Consider the following 17,886-nt stretch of genomic DNA (forward strand, 5'->3'; position numbering starts at 1 on the left):
TCCACCTTTCTTCCGTGGAGGGGGGCTGGCCCCGGGCCGCGGCCGTGGAGGCCAGTCTCATGCCCGCAGAGCCCACAGCAGGCGCCCAGGAAGGTCGGTTTCTACTGGTGCAACTGACAGGGGACCAAGTGCCGCCGGAGAGTCCCCACCGGGTGGGTCACACAGATTCTGAAAGCAGGGTGGTCTCAGGGTGAATGCCACTGACTCGCCAGTCACCCGGGGCCCCCAGCTGGCAGGCAGAGCGTGGCCGTCACTCCAGACGAGGCTGCTTCTCTCAGTGACAACAGCTGCCACCTCGTCACTGCCTGTCCTGACGCCCGCGTGGTGCCAGGCAGGGCTTCCGGCTCACTGCACCCTTGACCTCGTGAGGGGCGAGGGCACGTCCCCAGCTGGCCGGCGAGGACACGGGCTCTGGGAGGCTGCGGTCTCTGGATGGCCAGACCCGAGCCCCGGCTGCCTGGCTCTGCACCGGCCCCTGGGACCGCGGGGTTCTCACGGCTCCTGTTTCCCTGTCCCACGTTTCCTGTCGGCCGGCGGCAAATGCGAGCTCTGCTACAGGAGTCGTGCCCTCTTGGAGCCTTGGGGACCCGGTCACAGAGAACTTTCTGAGCAACGCCGGGAAGCGCCCCTCAGGCTCAATGTTGGGGAGACTCTAGGGCAGCCCAGAGAGTCCCACCCCGCGGAAGGTGACAGTTACCGCGCAACCCCAGCTGTTCCCAGCAGGGAATGGGGGTGGCCTTCCAGCACCAGGCCCCGCAGCAGCGCCGGCTCCTGTTCACAATCTCCACCAAGACTTTTGGGACCGGCCGCTGGAGTAACAGGGCAGCCACTTTGGGACACAGCTGGGAGGTGCTAGGAGTCCCCGTAGCCACAGCTCCTCCACCCAGCCCTGACTCCACGCCAAACAAGACCCACACGAACGCCCACCCACAGATGTCCAGCAGCATTGTTCCTCACAGCCAAGTCCAAGCCACCCAACGTCCATCAACTGATGATGGACAGTGGACCCAGGCTCGCCCACAGGCTGGGGTAGGGCTCAGCCAGGACACAGAAGGAAGTCGTGACCCCACCGTGAGGCGGGCGTCGGGTGACTGAGGGAAAGCAGACGCTGAAGGCCACTGCGGTTCGGCCCCCCTGGAGGGGAGTCCAGGGCAGGCAGGCCGCAGAGGGACGCTGGACCTGCGGGCCCAGGGCTGCTGAGGGGTTTCCTGAGAAGGTGGCCTGCAGTGAGACAGCAGCGTGCCCTGGACACAGGACCCCCCACAGGGGCTGCACTCCTGGGGACCCGCGGGGGGCGCTCTGTTTTCTCCTGTCCTCGCTTAACAATAAACTTGACACCTTGGCCCAGCCAGAGACGCCAACCGCTCATAGCAAACGGAGCAATTCTAACAATGTCTGGCAGTAAAATGACTGTGAGTGTCACACTGTCCTGGAGCACAAGCCTGCGAGGGGCCAGTCGGGACTGCCACGTCACCAGAGGTGGGAATCCTGTACAGCAGGGTGCCCTGGACGAGGGGGTGGCACGTGGCCTGGGTAGACAGCATGAGTTTTTATCACCCAGCTCAGGCTGGCACAAGAGGTAAAACTTATGAAGTATTTGCTTCTAGAACGTTCTACATGATATTTTTGGACTGAGGTTGACCACAGGTAACTGAAGCCATGGAAAGTGAGACACAGATAAAGGGGTGCTACTGTGATCAATTTGCACTTTCTCAGGGGCAAAGGGACAGTAGCCCCTTTGATGGTCCTGTGCCATCCCTAACCTGGAACTCTACAGCCAAGGGCTTTGCTCTTTCCTGCCCCCGGGCCTTTGCACGGGCTGTTCCCAGCCTGGGTTCTCCAGGGCGTGCTGCAGACCTTAGCAGAAAGGCCATCCTAGGGAAGACCTGCGTTCTGGCTCTGCTCGGCCCCCTGGGCTGCTCCCAAAGCTCCCTGTCAGACCCATCCTGCGTCCCTGTCTGGTGCTCCTCCAGCAGATAGCAGGAGACCAAGGGTCCCACCTCAGGTGTCCCAGCACCGTGTCAGGGGGGGTGTCAACAGACGCTCGTTGAACACAGGAGCATGTGGGCCTGACACCATCCCGTGCAGCAATTCTCCTTTTGCAGGGAAATGGGGGCTCACACACTGGCTCACAGAAAGCCAGGAGTCACCCCCCAGGGGACCTCTGGCGACATCTGGAGACATATTTGTTTTCCACAACGGGAGGGTGGGAGGGAGGGTGCCAGTGGCTTCTCATGGGCGGAGCCGTCTGCAGGACGGCCACGGCAGAGCTTGCTGGCCCCGTGGGTCAAGGCCCAGGCCCTGGACGCCCTCCCTGGACCTGCACACCAGCCACGGGCTGTGCTCTCCCTCTTCCACCTTCCCTTGGGGGACAAAGGCCTCGGCTGGCAAGGTCTGGGCAGCCTGGCTCCTGTGCCCATGTCCCCAGCCCTGCTCCATCACATGGCCCTGGGCCCCGGGACTCTTTCAGAGCCACAGCCTCCTTCCTGCCCGGGCCTCTGCCTGAGCTGTGCCGGCCCTGCCCTCCCGCCCGCGGCTGCTCCCCCCCAGGGGCCTGCAGACCCTCCCCGGCCTCCCCTCCCTGCACAGCAGCAGCCTGGCCGGGTGTGTGGTCAGCAGTGTGCGGTGGCCCCCAAGACACTCTGTCCCAGACCCCGGAACGGGCTACGCTACTGGCAAGACAGACCAGGCAGGTGGCTTAGCCAAGGCTGCCGGCCTGGACCATCACCGTGCGCCACCAGGGTCCCACATCCCCAGGAGGGTCCTCCCCCGAGGGAGTGGGGGGCAGAGTGGGAGAGGCTGGGAGATGGAGGAGGAGAAAAGACTCCCTGGAGCCCCAGAAAGAACACACCTGCACCTGCCCAGCCCTGGGGCACTCTGGGCTTCTGGCCTCCAGGCTGAAGGTGGCACTGGGGCCGGAAGCCACCCAGCCTTCGGTCACTGGCTACAGCAGCAAGGGAGCCATCAGGGACATGCTGGCCCTGCGCCTTCCTCTGCAGGACGGGTCTGTGCTCCTGGCTGTGCTGTGACCGCCCCCTGGGGGCACTCAGTAGCCTGAACGTCCAGGAGGGAGTGGCCGCCAGCCGGGCGGCCAGCGAGAGCCTCAGCACAGACCTTCTCAGTTCCTTTTCCTCTCTCAAACGCGTGGAATGAGATGTGAATGAATCAGCCTTCCAAGGGCATCGCTTTAACTGTACCCCTGCTCCTTCTCTGCTGACAAGAATGTTAAGTCTCTGCTAAGTCAGTACTGACCGCCTCGCTGCCTCCCTCTGCTGCTCTGAGGGCCCAGCCCTCCAGCCAGGTGACCCCTGGGCCACTGAGAGCCCTGTCTCCTGGTCCTTTGCTGAGCAAGGGGCCAGGGCCCAGGCTGAGGACCACACGTGGACGGACGAGGGGTGAGGCTCCGGCCTCACATGACCAGTGGTGGGCTCCAGGGAACGGGCTCACCCCTCCCCTGGGAGACAGGGACAGGGAGGGAACCAGCCTGGCCGAGCAGCAGCAGCGGGGGGAATGAGATGCTGAGCCTCTGAGGGGACGCGGAGGGACGCGGAGCCAAGTACCAGACGGGGAGAGGAGTCAGTGGGGGGCAACAGGGCGTGGTGGGGACTGTGGCAAAGGGAGCACCTATGCAAGAATGCAGCCTGATGAGATTGCAACGACTCAGGAGGCTGAGGCAGGGGGATCACGAGTTTGAGGCGAGCCTCAGCAAGTTGGTGAGACCCTCAGCAACTTAGGGGGATTCTGTCACAAAACCAAAAAACAAACAAAAAGGATGGGGGATGGAGCTCGGTGGTAAAGTGCCCCACGTTCAATACCCAGGAGAGAGAGAGAGGGGGAGACAGAGAGCGAGAGCGGGGGGGGGGGGGGGGGGGGGCCCAGGGCCTGCAGATGCTCGGTCTCATCTGGGTCACCTTCATGTGGGACTGACACATGAAAATCCACCGAATTGTCCTTAGGCTGTGCCCATCCAGTGTGTTTATGCTTTGAAAAATAAGGAGATTAAAGTACTTAAAGAAATGTGGACCCCAGTTTGTCAGTGCTTCTGGATTTTCAGAAGAAGCTTCAAATTCAGATTTTTATATAAAGTAGCTCAATTTTTAAATGTTGGAAGCAAACTCTTGTCGTTTAAAAAAAAAACCACGAAGCACTCCCCCTTCACCCCCAGCTCCCCGCCGGTCTGATGCCGACACTCTCAAGGTCAGACCAGCCTGCGGTCACAGGGAACCCCCTTATCCTGGACATACCTCCAGCCGGTCCACTTTGGCATAGATGCCACGCATTTCTGTCACTTTGGCCTTAAGGACTGGGACATTTTCCTCCAAGATCTGTGAAGTGTCACTCCTGATCTGAAAAAGAAAGCGGCTTGTGAGGCCACGTCACTGCACCCTCCTTACGGCCTCGGGGCCACAGGGGTCCACACAGGCCCCACTGATGGCCACGATGCCACGTAGCATCCAGTCGAGGACAACGTGGAGTTCCAGACGGGGACCAACCTCACCCCCAGGACCCCCACTCACCCAGGGATTATTCACTGAACCGAAAATCAAGCCCAGGGCCGTGAGCCCAGGCTGGACATCTTCATGTGCAAACCACGGACCTCGAGCACACGGAAGATTCGGAATCACCTCTCTAAGCCAGAGCAGAGGCGAGTCCAGTTTTCATTGCGCTGGAATTAACCAACTAGTGGGTTGATGACTGTCACTAATATCCATTAATGACGTCACACAAGCCAGGAAGCTCGCCGGTGAGGCGCCCGCTACGCGTGGGTGTTGGCTGTTCTTTCTTGAACCATCTCATTTAACCTTCAGTTTCTTCAGCCTGAAAGGACCGGAGACGGGACCGGGAACTTTGAGCAGCCACATCCTCCCGTCATCGCCGGAGGGACACCGAAGCCTCCGTTTTGTTTCAGAGCCAAGGCCAAGCCACCTTCTGCATGTGCGTGAGAGAGTCTGCCTTCCTGCGGTCGCATCCCCACGGCTCTCCAACACTGGGGATCCACTGGGGGAGGACTGTCACACGCTGTCCCCATGCCCCCTGCAGCCTGCTCTGCGGGGCGGAATCCCTTCAGCCAAGGCTCCTCGGACACCGGAGTCAGGTTCTGGGGCCCGCGGTCCGAGGAACACCAGTGGACACAGTAGGAGCTGGACTTGGGGCTCAGGACGATGTTTGAATTCAGCTCTGGTCATGGTGCCACCATCTCCTGGGCACCTGGCTCCGAGCCCAGCACTCTCGGGGACGCCTCTTTCTCATGCCGATTCCACGGAGCCAAAGATCAGTCCTGAGGGTGCATGTGGCAGCAGGCTGTGGCCTCGGGCCTACCCCCGCCTTCTCCAGGACCCCAGGCCAGTCCCTGCCCGCCCCAGCCTCAGTTTGCTCATCTGTAAGATGAGGATGTGAACAGGGCTTCTCCCGCAGACCCCTGGGGTACACGGGACCACCAGTGAGTGAACGTGGCCCTCCAAGGCACCCACCCGGCCCAAGGGTTCTGGTATTAAGTTTCCAACTTTAGCATTGAGCAGAGACATGGGTGGTCCCAGGGCTGGACAGGGAACATGTAAGATGAGCCTGGGGCACCTCCGTACCACAGTCGGGAACAAGGCCGGGGACATGTCAAAGGGCACAGGGGCCAGCCTGGGAGAGCAACAGCCAGGCGGGAACACTCTAGTGACAAATGATAACGTGTCACTGGATCCTAACCCAAAGCCGATAATGCAGGCGCCCTCCACACCCGTGGCCACACATCTGGTGTCCATCAACCACCCGTCAAAATACTAAGACAAAACCTGTCTGTGCCCAGCGCGAACGATGTCCTCCTCGCTCTCTAGACAGGAGGGCACAGGCACCGCCGTGGCTCGGGCACCGCATTAGGCATCAGAGTCACCGAGGGACGATCTGAAGTAACCGGAGGGCTGCGTGGGGCTCGGAGGTACAGGCTCAGGTCCCAACCCAGCTCTGCATTAAAAAAATAAAGTCCCCGGAGGGTGGGGACAGGCCACGTGCAAGTGCTAAGCCACTTGACATCAGGGATGCGAGCCTCCTGGAACCAGTCCCCAAGGACACCGAGGAACCCGGGCAGGCTCGAGGGAGAGAGGCACCCAGGGACAGGACACGGAAACGGGGGGAGCAGGGAGTTTCCAGGAGGGGAACCTGCAGTGTCCCCTCAGACGGGCAGCCGAGGCCATACCAGCACGATGCCGCGTGGGCCCCCGGCAGAGTGAGGAGAAGGCCCCTCCCCGTGGTGCTCTGAACCAAACCCCGGTCCCACCACGGGAAACCCAAATCAGGGACCATCTACCGGACACCTGACCGCTCCGTCACCACACTGTGGAACCAGGAGGAGCAAGAGAGAGACCAACACTGCCCCAGCCGGAGGGACCCAGGGGACACGCCACTGTGCCCTGGGGCACCGGAGGCTGGCCCGGGGCAGGAGGAGGGGTCGGTGGGAGCCGAGCAGAGGCAGCACCCGCCGCTGCCCGCTCACCGGCCAGACACACACCGGGTCGGGGGAGACAGTCTGAGAGAGCTTCGAAATGTCTGTAAATAGAAAACCAGCCCAAGACAGAACGCAAGGACGGTTTGAAATCCAAGGCTCAGGTCTCATCTTCGGCCGTGAATGGCTTCGGTGCCACCAGCCAGGCTCCAGATGCAGCCTGGGCTCCGTCACAGTCCCCACCCTCCCGTGCTGTCCCTGCCCCCCTCATCTGTCACCTGGGACAGGGAAAAGCCCTCAGACCCTCCCTTTCCTCCCAAGGCCATTCCCTAGGAGCTGCTGCCCTCCACAGGGCCAGCGACGACCCCTGACCCCTGACCCCTGACGCAGCCGAGGGCAGACGACCCCTCTGTGGCAAGGTCCGGCCACAACCGCCAGGGCTTCTGTCGATTCTAAAGCGGCAGATGGGGTGGGGAGATGGGGGCTGGTCTGGGGGGGCAGTGAAGAGGATCCAGGAACCGCCCCCCCTTCCCTAAACCTGAAGGACAGAGGGGCCGTGGACTGAGCAAGAGGCCCTCAGGAGGCCGTGTCTCCTGGGCTGAGGCTGCAGGCAAGAGGGCAGGGCCTGCCGCAGTAACTTAGGGCCGGCCGGGGTCCCAGGGTGGGGGGGAGAGCCCCGAACCTATAGGGTTCCCGCGTGGGCTGGGGACATGAGAGCCCACTTCAGGGGCATTCAGTGTAGGCCAGCAGAGAGGGCACGAAACCCCCAGGCCACATCTGCACGCTGTCCATGTGCCGGGGACAGACCCTCTGAAGCAGGCACTGGTCCACCCCAGCCTCATCCTGCAGGTGACAAAACAGACCCAGAGAAACAAGGGAGCGAGGCAGTGGGGGGCCGGGACTCCAATCAGGGTGGTCCCAGGCCACGTGCCCACGGGTCTGCAGGCAGCTTCTGCGGGCCCTGTCACATCTGCCCGGTCACACCCGAAGCCAAGACCCACAGCCCAACAAGCGAGGCCAAGATCTCAGAGCCAGGCTGCTTCCCTGGGAAGCCCTGATTTCCAGTTTCTTGTCAAAAGAGCTGGTCACACTGAGCCCGCCAGTGCCCCACACAGTGACAATCCGCTGGAGCTGACAGGGGTCCCCTTGGGTTAACCACAGAGCCCACCACTCCCCAGAGTGTCCCTAACGTGGAGTCCGTGGAGTCCGTGGCTACAGGGGCACTTTCTTCTTGGAAGACAGTCAGAGGAAAGCGGCACATCTCTTTGGTCACACCCGACCCCCTTCACAGCAGCACGCGGCGGCATCTGAGTCTGCACTCTGAGGAGAGCGGAGGTGACGGAAGATCCGCGCTCTCTGGGGCTCTGCCAGGACACACACTCAGCAGGTCTGTCAGCCCGGAGGCCTGGCAGACCCTTCCCCAGCCTGTCCTCCCTCCCACGTGTCCAGCAGCAGGTGCTGATGTCATCACAGAGCAGGACCTTTCGGTGCCCCCAGGAAGGAGAGCCACGGCACGTGACCCCAGGCACATTCCTAATGCAACTGCTGGGCCTCGGCCAGCAGGGACTTTCCTGCCTGTGAGCAGGCCGTCGGCTCCCCGGGGTGGGCCTGAGGCGGCCCCCAGGGCCAGGAGCTGGAAGGCCCTTCAGATCCCGTCACTGGAGAACCTCACTGCCCGGGCCTCTCTGCCTGGGTAACAGGGACGAGCAGCAGCCGTTTATGGGTCCTGGATGTGTGGCCGACACTGTGCTCAGAAATGGTTAATTAAGTGTGGACGACATGAAGGGCCAGGTCTTCAGTGGGCGACCCGAGGATTTGAACATGTGCTCACCTCTGCGTGATCACAACCAGGGCAAGAGGCAGAACACACCCATCACCCGGGAAGTCCTCCCTGCCTCTACCCAGCCACAACCTCCCGCCCAAAGCCGAACTCCCTCGAGTGCTGACACTGTCGATCAGCATGCCTTTCTGGACTTCCCAGGAATGAGTGGCCCAGAGTGCCTCATGTCTGGCTTCCCCCTCTCAACAGCGTGCCTGCGAGACTCGTCTATGTGGCTGGGTACAGGAGCCCCCACCTTTTTCATTGCTGAGTAGTATTTCCATAAACCATCGATTCCCCACCACTTTGCTGATGGTCATTGGGGCTGCTTCTCCCAGTCTGTGGTCTTTGGAACAGGGCTGCTACAAGCATATGTGGCTGAGCCTTTGTGTGGACACTGGTTTTCATTTGTGTTTTATAATGGCCTCAGATTAGGAAGACCAGGATGTAGATGAGCGGATGTTTGACTTTATGAGATACACTTCCGAAGCAGCCCTACTGTTTTGCATGTCCGCGGGTAATGGGTGAGCTTCAGTTGTGCTTCATCCTTGTGAACACTTGCTATCTTGGTGGTTTTAAAATCTCAGCCATTCTAGTGACACGAATAAAGCGCACACCTCTGTCTCAGCTGTTCAATGCAGGTCACAGCAGACTGGGATGCCGCATTCCTCCATGAAGCGGGGGTCCACACCCTTCCACACCTTTGGTTCTTGGTGGGCTCTGTGGTTACTTTCACCAATAAAGTATGACGGAAGGGACCCTGTGTCAGTTTCCATATCCGGGCCTCATGGTACCTGACAGACTCCACTTCCTGCCTATGGTGGCCCGACGGCCATGCAGTGAGGAAGCCCAAGCAGCCACGTGGACAGGCAGCAGTGCCGTGGGGCTCTGATGAGCTGTCCCCTCTGTGCCCTGAGGTACTCCACATCTGCTGCTGTTTTATACCGCTAAGTTTCAGGCTGTGACCACAGGAGCCATCATCTCCACGTTACAGAGGAGAAAACGAGGTTCCGAGAGGTAAAGCCCGAGGTGTGCCTGGCGGCCCACAGACCCAACCTTCGTGTACCAACAGTGGGTACTAACAGAACAGGTCCCTGGACAGAGTAGTGAATTTCAGTCACAGACGGGGACCAAGGACAGGCTGGTGGACAGATTAACACATCAGAAAGGAAGCTGGGCTTCGGTCTCTGGTGGCCTGGTCTTAACAGGACGAGGCTTCTCCACAAGCCACCCAGCGCCAGCCAGGCCACTCTGGGACCTCGGGACTCATCAGTGTTTCTGAAGGCTGAGAGGAGCTGGGGACCATGAGAGGTCATGACATCACCTGCTCCCTGCAGGTCCCCACTCATCCCTACCTTAGATTTTAGAGCAGTTATAAAGAGAAGGAGGTCCCATCCTCAGGCTGACAACTGATGCCCCTCCACAGCCATGGAACCTGCTGACACAGGGCACACGCACTGGCACGCCAGGCCTGGACAGTCGGGGACATCTGTGGCACTACACAGAACACAGGTGAGGGACTGTGAACCCAAATGCCCCCAGGAGCCACAGAGGCACCGTGGGTGGACAAGCAGGCTGGGCACATCCCTTATGCAGATACCCTGAGGCAGTCTCGCTGCCACAGGGGACCCGCTCCCTCCATGTCCTGGAACGGGGACCCTGTCACAACACACAGAAGCTCAGGGTGGCCATCCCTGGGGTGGGTCACACTTGCCACCCACAGGGGCAGATGCTTGCAGGGGGTGAGGGGACAGGCCCCCCAGGGGGACCAGATCTCCATTTCTCCAAGAGAAGCCAGAAATCCAGACTTTGGGCATGAAATTCTAAAAATATCAGTAGCTGATTCCTTTTTGTCCCCAGAAACATCAACATAGCTGTTGGCAGCCCTGGGCCGGGAGTCATCTGTGCCCAACCTCCGTATTCAGGGCTTCGCTCGGGGTTGGGGGACCTCCCTGTGCTGCCTGCAGTCTCGAGGCTCCTGGCGGTACCCAGAGTTCCCACCACCCGGCCGGCTTTCCAGGACTGGGCGGTGGTGTGACCTCTGTCCACATGGACTCCCGCCCCGGCTCTCCTCATCTCTCAGGCTGCCTGGGGCCTCCTTCCACAGGAGGCCCGGGGATGGGTGGGGAGGTGAGGACGCAATGTCCTTGGTCATCAGTCTGCACCGTCTTCGGACCCACCTTCTCTGCTGTTCCTCCCCCAAGCCCCAAATCCAAGGCCGCCTGCTCTGTAAGCCTCCCGTTCCCCAGGGGGCCCTGACAGCCTCTGCTCTGGGACCCCCGGGCCTCACATCACCCTCTGGCTGGTCTGGCTGGTGGACCTCCACCTCCGTGGACAGGGCCCAGGGGCTGGGGATGGATCTGACTCTGTCCCCAGCTCATCTTGGGGCCTGGGCAGGAGAAGGGCCAACCTTGTGAGGAAGAAGGTTATTTGGCTGTAAAAAGTCCTGCTGGTCACCTTGCCGCCAGGTTGAGCCACCTCTGCATGAGAACCTGGTTCCTGGGCCGGTTCCCATCTTGTTCCCAACAGTGTCCCCAGAGGCTGGCCCAGGGTGGGCACCGAGATGCCTGTGCCTGGCACAAAGCTGGTGCTCGGTGTACGTCTGGGGCTGTGGTCACTGTCACCCCCTGGGCACCCTCTAACACCTGGCTGTGGACCCTGAGCTTCACAGGGCCCTAGGTCTCCTGGACAGGCCCAGCCTGGCAGCCTTTGTCCACTCTGGGGGAAGGGGGACCTGGCCACAAGACGGGGTGCTCTGGACCTCCCGGCAGAAGCCCCCACCCTGGGTTCCTGGTTTGCCTTCACTGAACTTGGAATCTTCTAGAAAATTCCACCATGGCCCCCCAGGGCTGCACGCCCGCTGGTGGACAGGGCTGGTCCTCGGCAACGTTTCCCTGCCCGGGCCGGGTGCAGAGGGGGGCGCACGGCAGGGCAGAGGGACAGAGGGCTCCTCCCGGCCGCCCGCTGGGCCCTCCCCTGTCCCCGTCCCCGGTCCCCGCGGGGGAGTTAATAGAGCGCTCCCCCCCCCCCCCCCGCCCGCCGCGTGGCCTCTCCAGGGCGCCACCTCGTGGCCGCGCCGCGCCTCCTGCAGGCCCCGGGGAGAGGGGTCAAGACGGCCGCCGGGCGGCACCTGGGCGGGACAGCGCTGCCCGAGCGGGTCGCCCCTGCCGCGGGCCTGGCTCCACCCGCGCCTCGCGGCCACTCACCAGGTCACCAGGCTGAAGTCCTCCAGCGCCACGAGTAGCCCCTCGATGGCCGCCTCCACCGCCCGCGCCTGGAACGAGAAGGTCCTGCGGCCAGCGGTGGTTTCCAGGGAGACGGGCACCCTTCCTCGCTGCTTCTTGCCTTTGCTTATTTATTTTTGGTTAAGCAAACTAAGCCTTAGGTCACCTGCCCTGGCCCTCCCGGACCCTTCCCTCCTCAAACCTCTGCAGGCTTGTTTCAGTAGCAATGAACTGCAGCCCTCTTGACTCCCGGCCACAGGGGACTGGCCAAGGCCAGTGGCCATCTACTCTGCACCGTTCAGTGGAGATGAGACACATAAGTACTAGCAGGAGTTAACACAGCCATCCTTGTCCTCCCTGTGGTACAGACGAGGAAACCAAGGCTCAGAGAGGTAAGGTAACCTGCCCAAGGTCCCACAGTTACCAAGAGGCTGGACCAGGGGTCTAAGGCAGGTTGGAGTCCCCCATCTCATAGCCTGCTCTGATAAGCACCTTGGCATGTCCCAGCAGCCTCAGAGAAGTGGCATAAGCTGCACAGGTGTAGCATGGGCAGTTCTGTAGAACTGTGTACAAAACCGCTCAACAGAGAAGGCCCCGGATGTGCCCATCAAGAAGTCGTTATTTACTGGAAGTTCAGGTTTAACCGGGCATCCTGAGGGTTGTCTGCACCCCTGTCACCATGCTTGCTCAGCCCTGAGGAGTGGGCCTGACAAAGGAGACCTGAAGGTCTTAGGCTCTCTGAGGGTCTGAAGCTCAACAGTTGTTGGGTCCAAGACACTGGGATGCTGAGGGAGTGGTCAGGGGTGGAGTGCAGGCTTGGCATGCACAAGGCTCTGGGTTCCAGCCCCAGAACTGAAAAGAGAAAGCGAGCGAGAGAACATACCGGCTTGGGCTCCTCTCAAAGGCGCTCACCCAGGTCTCAAGCAACTGTCAGGAAACACAGGCCGAGGTTGGCCAAGTCTCAACATCTGTCAAGAAATTCTAATGTCATAGGAAAGGTCCCAATTATTAAATATGGGCATAGGTTCAAAAAAAAAGAGTCTTTTAACACCCCACGGGCCAAACCAAACAGGAGCAGTGCCGGCCTACGAAGCCGCTGCCTACTCACCTGTGCGGCCTTCACCCCTCGAGCCTGCACTACTTTCCTGACCTATAAAGAGCCGTTTAGGGGCTGGGGATGTGGCTCAAGTGGTAGCGCACTCGCCTGGCATGCGTGCGGCCCGGGTTCGATCCTCAGCACCACATACAGAGATGTTGTGTCTGCCGAAAACTAAAAAATAAATGTTAAAATTCTCTCTCTCTCTCTCTCTCTAAAAAAAAAAAAAAGAGCCCATTTAGGCTGCAGCCGTTTAATTAGCGGGCACAGAGCAAGAAGGCTCCCCCGAACATGGGCCCTTTCTCCACTGACCACAGGGCCCTGCAGGGGACGTGTGACCAGAGGCTGCTGGGCAGGCTGGGGCCATCCCACTCCTGAAGACTGCCCGCCACCCACTTGTCCCCACCGAGGTTTGAACGGAGCCCAGCGCCTGCCTCTGGCGTGAGCCATCGCTGCCACAACAAAATAAGCCACTCGCTGCACAAAAGCCTCCTTCCGGCTGGAGTATAAATAGTACCCAGTTGCAATTTTAAACTCTGGAACCTTCATCTCACAGCTGGGAGTATTCTGGGCTGCCGCAGGGACGCTTGACAGGAGCAGGGGCCGGGGGGGCACGAAAGAAGATCCCCTGGTCCCAGAAAATAAAACTGTGGTCAGTGACGTCACCTCATCACCACGCTAGGGAGAAAGACAGGCCGAGGGCAGAAGGGGAAGGTGGGATGTTTCTTTGGATCCAAAGAGAAATGAGAGGGATGGGAGGGGGCAGGGGCTGCCGGAGAGCCCCAGGAGCCCGGATGCAAACAACCCAGACCCCAGCTGGCACACCTCGGAAGAGACCCACGGGGCCACGGAGGCCTGTAGCCACCAAAGGGAGCCTCCTTCCCAAGATGCACCCGAGCTCCCAACCTCCACAGTCCAGTTCAGAAAGGACCAGGCCTCGGGGCCAGCTGGAGCTCAGTGGTAAAGTATGTACCTAGTCTGTGCAAGACCCTGGGGGGCGGGCGTGGTGGCACACGCCTGTAATCCCAGTGGCTCGGGAGGCTGAGGCAGGAGAATCGCAAGTTCAAAGTTAGCCTCAGCAACAGCAAGGCACTAAGCAACTCAGTGAGACCCTGTCTGTAAATAAAATACAAAACAGGACTGGGGACGTGGCTCAGTGGTCAAATGCCCCTGGGGTCCCAGCACTGCAGAGAGAAGAGAGGAGAGGACAAAGACCAGACAGGGCAAGTTCAAGTCTGTCCTCTGTGCCAAGGCCGCCGCCTCCTCTGCTGGCCTGGGACCTAACCCAGTGGCCCCACTTGTGTGTTTTGGTGGCTCACCTACGACAGGAACCAGCCTACCCATACCTGAGCCACATCCCCAGTCCTGGTGGCAGGGTTGTCAGGAGGTTGACCAGATACCAAAAGTGTGACTGAATCATTCAGCAGATGCTGACACACACAGGCACAGAAGGGACAGCTGTGTTATGCTCCTCTTTCCCGAGAGATAGAAGCAATGGCTGATCACTCGGTAGAGACGACCCCACTCGATTCCCAGAAGAACCCTCTAGTTGGGTGCTATTATTTTCCCCTTTTTAATGGACTGAGGAACAGGGGATCAGAAACATTAAGTCACCTGCTCAAGGTCACACAGCTAATAAATACCAAAGCCAGAATTTGACTCTGAGCAATATGACCTAGAGCTGAAGGTCTTATGGGGCGGGGGGCGTGTTTTGTTTGTTGTCTTTGACTTTTGCAGTCCTGGGGATGGAACTCAGGGCCCCCGCTCGTGCTAAGCCAGTGCTCTAACGCTGAGCCACACCCCGGCCTTCTTATTTTTGGCAGCCTTGCTCTGTGCTGAGGCTGGCCTTGAACTCGAGTGCTCCTGCCTCAGCCTCCTGGGTAACTGTGACTGCAGGTGTGGGCCACGTGCCAGGCCACAGCTTACAGTCTGTAGCCACCGGGATGCTCTGGGGAGGGGTCGGGGGGAGACGTGTCCCTTCATTGCTGCCTGTGGGCTGTGGTCGCTCCCCCCAACCTCAGCTCCTGGGGCCCAGGGCGGTGCCCAGGAGCAGGAAGGGCCAAGAATGTCCTTGCCGCCTGTTTGGCTGGCTTCAGGAGGAACAAGCCCCAGACATTCCTGGCCCACAGAAAGGAGCTGGGATCGGCCACCCCAGCAGGCCCACAGATCACTCTTGGGACGATTTTCTCTCAAGATAATCCCCTAAGTGGCCTCAGAAATGGGTCCCACAGGCTGCGGCCCACATGCCTCTTTAACCAGCCTGAAAGCAAGACGAGTGTCCCTGCAGCTCTTGGTGACTCCTGGGACATAGACTGCTGCAGTCCCAGGGGAAGGGGCAAAGAGCTTGCTCTAAGTGACACCCGGGCATTACGGGGACGGCGAGTAGGCTTCTGTTTTGCAGTGCGGGGGACGGAGCCAGGGGCCTGTCCTGGCAAGCGCTCGGCCCCTGAGCCACACCCCAGTCCTGGTGGGCATCGTTAACACGGGTAGACGAGGCTGTGTTCCTCCACCTTCCCCAGAGGCTGATCAAGCTCCCAGCTGGGCAGGCCCAGACAGACAGGGGCTGGCCCTGCTAAACCTCCCTGCCCGCTGCCGCCCCGCCACAGGGCGCCATCTCTTGCTGGGACCCCTGCAGGAGCCTGCGCGCTGGTCCCCAGGCCTGCTCCCCTTCAGTCTCCTCCTCCGAGGGGTCCTCCCCTGCTCGGCACCCTCCCCTGGACCACCCTCCCCTGGACCACCCTGCGTCCACCCGCTGGCTGTGATCCCGGAGGTGGGGCCAGGAGCGTGGGGAGGAAGTGGAGCAGGGCACAGCCGGGTGGAAGGTGCCGCTGTGCGGTTGCTCTGGAAACCAGCCTGGAAGTTCCTCGGGAGGAAGGCGGCAGCTACCCCATGACCAAGCTCCTTCCCCAGAAGAATTGAAAACACATGCTCCTGCAAGAAGTCGCACAGACTCCAGAATAGTCAAGAAGTGGGGGTCACCTGGTGTCCCTGAGCTGGGGCGCGGGCCAACGAGGCGTGGTCGATGCATATTACAGTCTTCTGCCCGATAAAAAGGAACGGGTCGGTCCAGGCTGCAGTGGGGAGGGTCCGGAGAGCACACGCAAGTGACAGAAGCCAGCCACGGTGGCCACAGGCTTCGGATCGCATTTGTATGTCGCGCCCAGAAGGGCAGGCGAGAGGCCAGAGTGCGTTAGTGCCCTTCCCTTTGGTGGGGGCAGGGGAGGGGCGGGGATCCTTGCTAAGGGCCATGAGGTTTCCTTTCTGAGGCTGTGGGAATGTTCTGGAACGAGCCGTGGGAGCATTTGAGCCTCCCAGTGAGCACACTGAGCGTCACTCCACTGTGCACTCTGAAACCCTGACGTTTGCAGGGTGCGGGGGGCTCCCCTGGAATCCCAGCTGCTCAAGAGGCTGAGGCGGGAGGACCCCAAGCTTCAGTCCGGCCTGGCCAACTTAGGGAGACCCTGGCTCTCCCGCCACCAGATGACACGTCTAGACATCTTGGGTTTTGGTATCTTTTTTTATTCAGTTTTCTGTTACAGGTCCCGGAAGAGGGCCTGGCCCACGGTAGAGCTGGGGTTTCCAAAGATGGACCCCAGCCACCTGCCCTTTTGCCACTGTGCCCATGAGGAGGTGGCTCTGTCTGGAATGTGCCCCCCCCCATGCTGGAAGCTTAATCCCCCACGACCGTGTTGGGAGGATGCAGCAGAAAGATGCTCACAAACACGGGCCCTCCACCTTGGACTTCCAGCCTTCAGAACCGTGAGCCAAATAACCTTCTGTTCATCACAAGTAACCCCGCCAGTGCGATCTGTCACAGCGGCACAAAACAGACCAAGACAGTGACACTCTGTGACGCCTGGGCCTCAGCCTGGGCCTCGGCCTTGAGCTTGATTCGCCCTCCTGGAAGCCAGCGCTGGGAGTCAGTCCAGGCGATCTGCTGCAGAGGCCCTGGCGAGAGGCCCCGGAGGTTGGGAGGCCACGTGGAGACTGAGACGCACACCGCCAGCAGCCAGACGATGGCCAGGCCACACTGGACCTGCAGGGGCAGACAGCACAGCCGGCCACAGCCAGCAGCAGCCACCCGCCCAGGCGCCTCCAAGTCGCGGGCATGTGCTAAGCTGAGAGGGTTGAGTCGTTTGCTACCCGCAGTTGGGGATCAATACGGTGCTCGATGCTCGATGAATATTCTTTGCAGGAAAGAAAGGACGGAGGGAGGGAGGGAGGAAATCAGCAGGAGGAGGAGGACACGCACCCACAGGAGCCACTGCCTGAGGACCGCAGCCCAGAGCTGTCATCCTGACCGCACCTTCTGTGCTGTGTGGTCTCCACTCCATCTTTGACCATCCCTGTGCCTCAGTTTCCCCATTTGAAAACGGGGGTGGGGGACACTGCTCTGACCCCCTCAGGAGGGACCCGGAGGGTGCCAACCAAGCAGCTTCCCAGGGTCGCTTGCCATCCCCCTGAGCTGCAAGCCCCACGTCCATGTCTGTAACGTGGACCCAGCCGGGTCTCCAAACCTGCGTGGACACAGAAGCCAGGCAGGTGACAGTCACCTGTTGGGTCAGGAAGAGGCCAGCCTACCGATGCCTCTACCAATGGCTGGAGTTCTGCGTCCCACCTTTGTCTTAAGAAAGACAGCAGCACAAGCAAACCACACCTCAGCCGAGGCTCAGCCTCGGGGGAGGGAGTGGGGGGCTGGGGCACAGAGAGACCCTTTGCCCCATGGAAAGAGGCGGCTGCCTGGCACCAGCTAGTGCCAAGTGGGAGCTGCAGGCCCGCCTGTTCAGGACAAATGTGGTCCAGACACTTGTGCAATGCTCCCGATTGGCAGCCATCTAAAACTAACCTGGTGAATTTTTAAAAACCCGTGATGGTCAATAAGACTGTTGGGGGCTGAACACGCCTTCAGACCTGGGGTCACGCTGTGCCTTTAAGACACAAATGTGTAAAATGTCCAAAGAGGCGGGTCCGCAGGGACAGAGGAGCTGGGTGGGGTCTGGGTCTGAGAGCTGAGAGGTCAGGGTCTCCCCTGAGGGGGGAGGAAATGGCTGGGGGCTGTGACCAGGCCAGGCCATTGAACTGGTCACTTTAAATGAGTGGCTCCTATGTGCCTGGGTCATACCTTAGTAGCGCTATTTAAACACACACCACAATCTTCGTAGAAGCCACAGTGTCCACTCAACCTGGGCAGAAGAAGCAGCTCTCCTCTGGGTCCAGGATGAAAGGGGTGAAATGAGAGTTGAAAGACCCTGGCTGGGGGCACAGAGAGAGCTCCGGCTGCCTCGGGTCTGCACTGCCAGCCAGGGAGGACCTGGCA

The 17,886-nt window shown here is 60.4% G+C and overlaps 1 protein-coding gene across 1 annotated transcript in view; it reads right to left on the bottom strand.

Moving 5' to 3' along the window:
- Nucleotides 1-17,886, bottom strand: part of Bcas4 (breast carcinoma amplified sequence 4) — a 51,914-nt gene that overhangs the window by 25,790 nt on the left and 8,238 nt on the right. Inside the window, 2 exon segments of the mRNA XM_046433459.2 lie at nt 4,245-4,346; nt 11,452-11,523. Coding sequence (XP_046289415.1) covers nt 4,245-4,346; nt 11,452-11,523 — 174 coding nt within the window.

This window comes from Marmota monax, unplaced genomic scaffold (assembly GCF_021218885.2).
Source record: "Marmota monax isolate L192 unplaced genomic scaffold, Marmota_monax_Labrador192_F-V1.1 WCK01_AAM20220418_F8-fsc00014, whole genome shotgun sequence".
NCBI lineage: Eukaryota > Metazoa > Chordata > Mammalia > Rodentia > Sciuridae > Marmota > Marmota monax.